This window comes from Mastomys coucha, unplaced genomic scaffold (genome assembly GCF_008632895.1).
Source record: "Mastomys coucha isolate ucsf_1 unplaced genomic scaffold, UCSF_Mcou_1 pScaffold20, whole genome shotgun sequence".
Taxonomy (NCBI): Eukaryota; Metazoa; Chordata; class Mammalia; order Rodentia; family Muridae; genus Mastomys; species Mastomys coucha.
In genome coordinates this window covers 127,247,119-127,256,784 of record NW_022196903.1, presented here as the reverse complement: position 1 = coordinate 127,256,784, position 9,666 = coordinate 127,247,119, and the positions used below count along the sequence as shown (strand labels likewise).

The following is a 9,666-nucleotide window of genomic DNA, read 5'->3' as shown; positions in this document are numbered from 1 at the left end:
TTGCTCTTAATTAACCCAGCTAGCTTCCCCACCTCCAAAGCCCAGGAAGGGGAGGCTGGGAGCCGACTGCCCGGGAGCGAGCCTGAGGTCGCGAGATTGCACGTTCTTCTCGCGCATCTTGAAGGTGCCGCGGGGCGGCCTGGGAAGCGGCCATCTTGCGGTCCCGGGTGGCGGGGCAACGCAGAAGGATCTAAATGTGTACCTGCAAGCGGATGTTGAGGATCACGGAGCCCGCGATGTAGAAGTAGGGGAAGTTCATGCGCAGCTGCCAGGCCAGCTCGAAGAAGGCGAGCAGGGTGCGGGAGAGGCCCTTGCAGAAGACACCGTACGGGGTGGCGGCCGCAGGGCCCACAGCCCTCAGCGCCAGGGCGGACGGGGCGTCGGCGGGGGCCATGGCGTTGTCCCACCAAGCCGAGGGTCTCCGAAGCTCCGCGCAGTCCCGAGCCAGACCGAGCCGTGGCCGGGGCGAAGCGGCCACCGCTTCCGCCTCCACCGCCAGCGGCAGCCGCTCCCTTCCCGGTGGCGCGGGGCGGCGTGAGCTCCGCCTCTTCCTGTCAGCTTCCCGGGGAAGTTCGGCTGCAGGCAGTTATGTAACTGCTAGGGACAGCAGCCCGGAGATCCGCTGCCCCTTTAAAGGGCAGAGCTCAGTGAGCTGATGTAATGTAGCCAACGTTCAGTACACATTCTGCAAGGATCAAAGGTAGATGAAAATAAGTGTGTCCGCTCCGTAGTCTTGTAACATTCCCTGAGACACTTAAGACACAAAGGGATCACCTTATGTAAGCTTATACAGGCATAGAGTCGGCATTTGTAACACACCATAACTGAAAAAGTCATATTAGGTTATGAATTCACCTGTGTATTAGGACTATTTAGATTGCAAATCACAAATTAAGCAAAAAAATCACGCAGGGCATGTGTGTGCATCTATATGTTTGTGTTTCCACTTAATATAAACCCACAGAAAGTTAAGATTAGGTATAGAATCCAGCTTTTTGCATGGAAATGCACTAGTCAAAAACCTAAAGTAGACTCTTTAAGAACCAGAATACTAATTTTTATGTTCATATTCTTAGTACCCTATAGAAATACAAGTCTCCATTAGTCACACTTTATTTCTGGCATTTATGTAATGCACATTTCATTGTTTGTTTCAGTAATGGCCCAGTTTAGCCTCATTTATGTATTGTGCATGGATGTTAGTTTCTGAGCATGACTTTCAGAATACAGTATACTTTTAAACGTCATTGTCAATTTTTTTCCATATCTGACACTGATTTGCATATATATGTTATATATTCCAAGCATCCCTGTGCTCTGAGAGTGTCAGCTTGAAAGAACACTTCAATTTCCTGAACTTCAACAGACAGTCTCTCCAAAAATGAACTCCACTTTGCACTGCAGGAGGATTTCTGGCTAAATAAAGGACAGCATTCCTTAAGGAACTTATGAAGTGTGCTCCTATCTGCCAAAAGGAGCATTTATTTCCTTTACCTTTGGCAAAGGGGACTTGTGGTTCTCTTGCTAACATATACCTATGGCTTCTGTCTAGTCATAGCAAGGTCTCTTGCCCCCAGGCTTCTTCAGCCTCCACTGATTTATGCATTTCCAAGCCCCAGTACCCATCTTCTGGCCCCTCCCTCAGTACAGCTACTCTTTTGTAACCATTGTTATTCTAACTATGCTTTATTCTCTATCCCCTGTTATTCTCCCCTCTCTCACAGATAGCCCTGGCCATAATCCAGTCTGCTGGCCATGTTTAGTCTACTTTTTCTCTTTGCTCTAAACACTTCCAGTTGACCCTGGCTATTCTATTACATCTACAATAAAATCTTCCCATACCATGGAGTAGTCATGTCATCTGTTTATACATAGAACACTTCTGTTTCCAGCAAACTACTTACAGAGCTGGTACAAATAAGGCATTGTGAAAGTTGGAAAACTCCAAGAAGAGTGTCAATTTATGCTTCCTTTCTGCTATTGTATCAATGCTAAACCAGCAGAGAAACTGGTCCCAAAAACAAAGAATAGAGACTAAAGAGTAGTTTGTAAGATGAGTGACCAACTCAGAAATAGAGAATATACATAGTTTTAGTGCACAGGTGTGGTTTATTATGAAACTGGAATCCATGGAGCTGTTCAACATTGACTTAAATAAGTCAGTAAGAGCCTGGATCTTCCACTTACAATAACAAAAAATTTGTCACTCATATGCTTACAGCACCATACCCATCCCTAGCTTCCACTGGTTCTTGCTCTTGTTAATTCCATGAAAATAACTGCCTTTTACCTTCAGCAAGTGGGGAATATAGCAGCCATTCACTAACTAGTTAAGTGGCCACAGTGAAGACCTACTCATGGAGAAAATGATGAAGATTCTTTAAAAATCTCAGTCCCACTTAGTGCTCAAGAGAGATTGGAATCTGATATTTTAAAGGGTTCTTGCTTGCCTTCTGTCTCTTGAACTTTATCCTTAAAAGCTTATTTCACACCTCTTGCCAGGTAGGTACATTTCAACAACTGATCAAATGTAGCAGATGATTAAAATCATTTTTCTAGATACTACATCATAGCCTTCTCTTGATTTTACCCAATCTTTTGTTTCTTTAACTTTGATTCTGCCTACAGCTTGCTTTAAAATGGTTTGTTTAGCTTGACCATCATTTGAGAATGTTTAAGGTGAGCCACAATACTTCTATGGAGAACCATATTCCAAATTATTTATTTGAGAATTTACTAATGTAAATCCACTAAGAAAGAAATCTATTCTGATTGAAAGGGTTGAATTCTGGTGATTGAAGAGCATAGACCAGAAAAAATAAAAATGAGTTGTCTGAATACCTATATGCTAATTATTTGAATTCAACCTTTTCAGTCATGCTGTATACAGAAACAGGTTGATATTTAGTGGAAACTTTGGCAGAGATTTAGTCAAATCATTTCAAAGGAAAATGTTTTCAAGTAGATACCAGTAACTAGGTGCTGTGGCAGCACTGAGCAATTTATGGGTCTATATTATAAAATCAATTTTTTATAAATAACATTTGCTTCACTGTAAATATCTAGCACCATGTTATACTTTTGGAAAGAGTAATATCCTTCTGCCTTTGTGATCACTTTGTCATTCTGGGGACAAGCAATTTGAGTCATGTTTCTCTAATGATGCAATGGAAAATTACATGGTACTTGGCATGACAGAAAACCTTGGTTAGCTGGCAAAAATATTGTGTAGAAAGGAACAAAACCAAATAAATTTCTAAATCTACTTGTAAAAAAGGTTCTAAGGGGCAGAGTTTGGTTTCAACATTTTTGTTTTTCAAAAAGAGACAGAGTCTCAGTGTGTTGCTTATTCCTGTCACCTCAAGGCCTCACCTCAGACTATTGCTATATCCAATACCAAGCATTCATTTCAAGACATCTGGGTGTTTATTTAATGTCCTACCACAACAAGGTCAAAGGGGTATTTTTTTTAAAAAAATAAAAGTGTTGAATCTTTCATTGCCTTGGAGGAAATAATTGAATACCATATTCAGTGTCTTGGAAATTATTTTCCTGAGAGGATACTTAATGTGAGTGTATCAAACAACATTCAGAAGACGACTTATAGTAGTCTCACAGTAACTGAAAAAATAAACAGTCCAAATACCCATAAGTGCAGAGAGATCGGTAGTTACAGTATAGCCTCACAATGGAACAGTATGGAGAAATCAAGGACTCTTAAGATCTGGTTCTTCTTAGCAAGATAGACTTTTAGCTAATGAGGAGGAGGAAATTAACTGAGTAGAGAAGCGTTAAAATCACATTTTAAGAGAATAAATGCCTAAACTCCACTGAGTTAGAAATCCAAAAGGAATTAAAGAATTTCTAGATTCATAGAAACCAAGTTGAATCAAGAATGAAACAGCAGTGCAAATAGACGAATAATGAGCAAGGAGATTGAAACAGTACGTTTTCTGACTAAAACAAGCCCAGTCCAGATGGATTCATATAAAAATTACATTGGATATTCAAAAAGGAATTACGACAAGTACTTCTTGAATTGTTTTTCTTAAAATGAGCAAAAAGGGGTGGGGGAAGAAACAGAGGAATTTCAAACTTCTAAGAAGTCAGTATTGTTCTAATATCAAACCAGAGCAAGGCATACCAAATAAGGAAATTGCAGAGCATTAGCTGTGATTAACATAGGTACTAAAATACTTACAAATGATATTTAATATATCAAAAAAGATCACAAACCACTACCAAATTGGGTTTATCCTGAAGGTGTAGGGGTGGCTCAGCATAAGTAAATATAATAAATTGTATCAGAGGACATAAAGACAATATGAAAAAATCAACCAATACCTGTAGAAAGTCCTTAATCAAAAGCTAATATAACTTGATGATAAAGGTTCTGTAGATAAAAGGCCTAGAGAGAAATCCAAAGGAAGGAAGATCAGGTTCATGCAATAATGTAGAAAAATTCTGTCAACATATACTGATCAAGAAACTCAACAAAGAAGGCCATAAATATCTTATAGAAACTTGGCATAGTGGACATACCTGTAACTTGGGAGGCCGAGGTAGGAAGATTACCACAAGTTTGCCTTAGAAAATTTGCCTATCAGAAGGTTATAAAAGGTATAAGAATATTTTCTCACTTGTTTAGAATTATTATTACTTTTTTGTAATTAGGATTATGAGCAACTTAAGTTACCATTTTTGGGGAGTGGAATTTAAATTGATGTTAATTTTTACAATATTGTGATTAGGTTTTTCAGTGTCATTTATTGAAGAAACAGTTCCTTGCAATTTAATATGTTTGGTGTTTTCCTTGAAAGTGTATGATCTGTATAAATAAGTCTGTCACAATAATAACTGTTTTACCTACAAAACATACAGAGGTAAAGATGGAGCAGAGACTGTGGGAACAGCCAGCAAATGACTGCTCCAGCTTAAGATCCATCCCATGTGAGAGAGTCCACCCATGACACTATTGATGATAGTCTGTGATGCTTGTAGACAGGAACCTACCATAATTGTCTCCTCAGAGGCTTCTTGGAGGCTTAGAAGTAGATGGAGGCAGATGCAGAGACCCATAGCCAAACATCAGGTGGAGCTCGGAGAGTCTTGTGGAACAGTGGGGGGATACAACTGAACAAGCCAGAGGTGTCAAGGTCACCAAAAGAAGATCTATTGTGTCAACTGACTTGAACTCATGGGGTTCACAGAGACTGGGTCACCAAACAAAGAACATGCAGGGACTGGGCATAGCCCCCACCCTCCACCTTTGTAGCAAATGTTCAGCTCTGTCTTCATGTGGGACTCCTAACAAATGGAGTGAGGGCTGACTCTGTCTCTGTTCCCTGTTATTGGATTGTCTCCTCCCTACTTAAACTGCCTGGTTGGGCCTCAGTGGGAGAGGATGTGCCTAGTCCTGCTGGGACTAGAAGACTCAGTGTGGGTATACCCAACAGAGGCTCCCCCTTCTCTGAGGTGAAGGAGAGGGGAAGATGGAGGGACTTGGAAGAGTGGGACTGGGAGGAGAGGAGGGGGCTTATGATCTAGAAGTAAAGTGAATAACAAATTATTGGAGAAAATAATTATTTTAAAATTGAATGGACAAAAACAGTAACTTTATCAAAGCTCTAAACATGAGGAATATTTTGGCAAACATTACTAATGGGCTAAAAATTCTGAAGGGCATGAAAGATGTTGTGAATCTTGATTACAGAGACACATTTGAGATACTAAATAATTCTATCATGGAGAATGTATATGGCTGTATATAGTACAGTATTACACACTGTCAAACATAGGTACACGTAATTATTAGCTGCTGAAGGATCATTGGCTTCCCTGGGTTCTCAAGAAAACACTCTGAAAAACTATGTATTGAATCTATAATATTCTTAAGAAAAAAATTAAGTTGCTTAACATAAATAATGGAGATATTGAAGAAAGGTAATTACAACTGTTGAAACAGAATATATCCTTATTTTCATGGTAGCAAAAGCTTCTATTAAACATCAAATGAAAAGTCCATTGGTCAGTGGAAGGAACATAGAGTATATGAACAAGAGTTAATTCGAGCAACTATAAAAATATACTGCTTGTAGAAAGATGGGTGTAGTTCACCTAGTAACACACTGTGGTGCTGTTTGCTTAAACTTGGACACAGTTATAAAGAATAAATAATTTCACTATATAGCCACAATTCAAACGCACATGTAAAGTTCATATACTAAAAGAGAAGACATGGAACATAACTTAGTTGGTAAGAGCACCTGCACTACCATGGGGATCTAAGTTCAAATCCACAAAATTCATAAAAAGCAAGGCATGATAATGTGTATCTTCAATACCATTGCTGGATTGTGGGAATGGGAGGAAGAGAAAGGAGGATCACTGGGGCTTGCTGGCCACCAGTTTTGTTCCAGCTCAATGAGAGCTTCTATCTCATGGAAATAGGACAACTCGACAGATAACACTAGACATTCTCATTTGTCACAAGGTTTGACTTGTGGGATATTTGCACCCTTACACAAGTGTGCATATACCACATGCATACACACAAGTGTTACTAGTTTTGATTTTTTAAAATTTCTTTTTTTATTGGATATTTTATTTATTTACATTTCAAATGTTATCCCATTTCCTGGTTTTCCCTCCAGAAACCCCTTATCCCATTCTCCTTCTCCTGCTTCTATGAAGGTCCTCACCTACCCTCCCACACACTCCATCCTCCCCACACTGCACTTGCATTCCCCTACACTGGGGCACGGAGCTCTCCCAGAACCAATGGCCTCTCCTCCAACTGCAGTCCAACAAGGCCATCCTCTGCTACATATGTGGCTGGAGCCATGGGATCCTCCATGTGTTCTCTTTGGTTGGTGGTTTAGTTCCTGAAAGCTCTGGGGAGTCTGGTTGGTTAATATTGTTGTTCTCCCTATGGGTTGCAAACCCCTTCAGGTCATTCAGTCCTTTCTCTAATTCTTCAATTGGGGAAGTCATGTTCAGTCCAATGGATGGCTGCGAGCATCTACTTCTGTATTTGCTGGGCTCTGAAAGAGCCTCTCTGGAGACAGCTATATCAGGCTTCTGTCAACAAGCACTTCTTGGCATCCACAGTAGTGTCTGGGTTTGGTGACTGTATATGGGATGGATCCCCAGGTGGGGCTGTCTCTGGATGGTCTTTCCTTCAGTCTATGATCTGTACTTTGTCTCTGTATTTCCTCCCATGAATATTTTGTTCTCCCTTCTTAGAAGGACTGAAACATCAACTCTTTGGTTTTCCTTCTTGAGCTTTACTTGGTCTGTGAATTGTATTTTGGGTATTCAGAGCTTTTAGGCTCATATGCACTTATCAATGAGTGCATACCATGTGTGTTCTTTTGTAGCTGGGTTATTTCATTCAGGATGATATTTTCTAGTTCCATCCATTTGCCTAAGAAATTCATGAATTCATTGTTTTTAATAGCTGAGTAGTACTGCATGCTGTAAATGTACCACATTTTCTGTATCCATTTCTCTGTTGAAGGACATCTGGGTTCTTTCCAGCTTCTAGCTATTGTAAATAAGGCAGCTGTGAACAGAGTGCACCATATGTCCTTGTTATATATTGGAGAGATGCTCTAACAAATTTTGATTTTTATCAGGTGATTTTTATCACTATTCAGGTGAGTATGAAAGTGATATAACTGTGCCACACCCACTCATCTCCTCCAGTAAAGTCTGTAATATCAAGGGTAAATTCCTGATTAAGGACAAGAGGCATTATGACTTCAAAGGGAGTTTGTGCCTCCTGGGTATTCAGTCAGTCATTGGCATCTCCTAACTCAGACGTGTTCCAGATTAGTCTTTCCAGTTGTCAACACTCCTTATTCAGGCACAAAGGATCCCCAAGAAATGATTCGTAAATGGCTAAAACTTAAGATTGGGCATTGTTTCCTGACCAGCACAGCATTCCAGCATATCCTAATTTATTACCTAGCTGTCCTTAGCTTGAAATTTCTCACAAGGAAGCTGCTTTATCAGATAGGATGTCCTCAGAGTTAGCAACAGAGGTCAGTCTCCATTGCTTACTGTTAACACAGTTCGACTTCTCAGGGCAGTCCCACAGAAGACAGAACTGTTTTACATACCAGAGAGTAATCAAAGGGCTTCCCTCACTTAAGGGCATTAGCAGGAACTGCTAGATTGGAACTTCCTGGTGCTTGCCTTCTGCAGACCCAAAGAATTAACATGGTAATACCAAAATAGCCCCAGCAGGGAGGGCACCACTGCTCTTCCACTTCACACCTGGATACCTGATCTTACCAACCTTGATGTAACCATCACTTACCTATGTGATCTTACTGACCTTGATGTGACTGTCACCTGCCTACATGACTTTTGTCATTTGCCCTGTTTTCTGTATACCACATAAGCCTAGTTTTCACTTTGTGCAGGGGCACTTAGACTGGATCTAGAACTTAGATAGACTAGGACTTAGACTTAGATTCATTCATTCAGATTCAAGCTTCAAGCCTCATGCAGTCTGCAGCCCCCCAGGTCCAGACCTCTTGGGCCCAGTGGATGCAATGCCTGTCCAGGAGAAGTGGCTACTCTAGACCCAGTGTGTTTCAGGTGGCCTTAGATGTACCTCAACTGCTGAGCTGCTAGATTTCTCATTTCTCTTTTGCAATGACTGTAAAAACCTCATGGCATTTTTAAGAAATACAGTCAGACTCAGCACTTCCTTGTGTCGAATCTGTCTGTCACTTGTTGCTGAATTTTTTGCACACCTGATCAGAACTCTCATCTCGCAGAACAAGAGGTCCCCACAACGAACCCAGTCTGTGGCATAACTGGAAAGATGAAAATGAAGAACCTGACAGCTTTTCTTGTATGACAGAACCTTGACAGCTTTTCATGTATGACTGTCCTCATGTAGACACTATACACACTCTGAACTGCATTCCTGCTTTGTGCTCTTTGATTAATTCACTTCCTGTGCAAGAAGCACAGGAAGATGTGTCTCCACATAAATGATGACAAAATTTCATTTTCATATTCCACAGGAATAGACTGCAAAGTATAGCTTCTGACTCTTTAAATTTGGATGCTGTGGTTTATTATTATTATTATTATTATTATTATTATTATTATTATTATTACTACTACTACTGCTACTACTACTATCAAAAGGTAAAGACACACCATTTCAATAACTCTCCATGTTTGCCACTCATCTCTAATTCATCAGAAGCATGTTGGGAAGAGGAAATAGTGTCAGTTCCATCGGCTGATTATTTGTACCACATAAAATTGAAAACAAAATAGCTTTCAAAATATCTTTACTGAATTAATGAATAGATTAATAAATGAATGATTATGTGAAGGTTGGTAATATGACAACATCATGATATCTGCATAAAAACATGATTTTTTTGGTTGTATTTTAATTTTTAGGTTTCAAGTTTACCAAGTAGATGGCATTTATCACAATATGTCAGTTTTAAGCATGCAAAGGAGTTTAATAAAATTTCACATATTTTCAACTGTGAATTTTGATACTATCATTTCATTTTCTTATTATTTATTTTATATGCAGAATGCCATTTAGCATTATAAAATCTAGGTAGCAAGCAGATTCCTTTATTTTCTTTCCTCCTCTTCCTCCTCCTCCTCCTCCTCCTCCTCCTC

The 9,666-nt window shown here is 39.9% G+C and overlaps 1 protein-coding gene and 1 long non-coding RNA gene across 2 annotated transcripts in view; one reads left to right on the top strand and one right to left on the bottom strand.

The window, feature by feature from the left end:
* Positions 1–418, bottom strand: part of Smim10l1 (small integral membrane protein 10 like 1) — a 2,594-nt gene extending 2,176 nt beyond the window's left edge. The window contains 1 exon segment of the mRNA XM_031383624.1: positions 203–418. Within this exon segment, the coding sequence (XP_031239484.1) occupies positions 203–394 (192 nt within the window). The 5' untranslated portion in view covers positions 395–418.
* A 166-nt stretch (positions 419–584) lies between these two features.
* LOC116099689 lies at positions 585–1,844 on the top strand. Its single transcript, XR_004122347.1, has 2 exons — positions 585–700; positions 1,306–1,844. It is a non-coding gene; the product is annotated as an uncharacterized LOC116099689 (long non-coding RNA).
* The last annotated feature ends 7,822 nt before the right edge of the window (positions 1,845–9,666 follow it).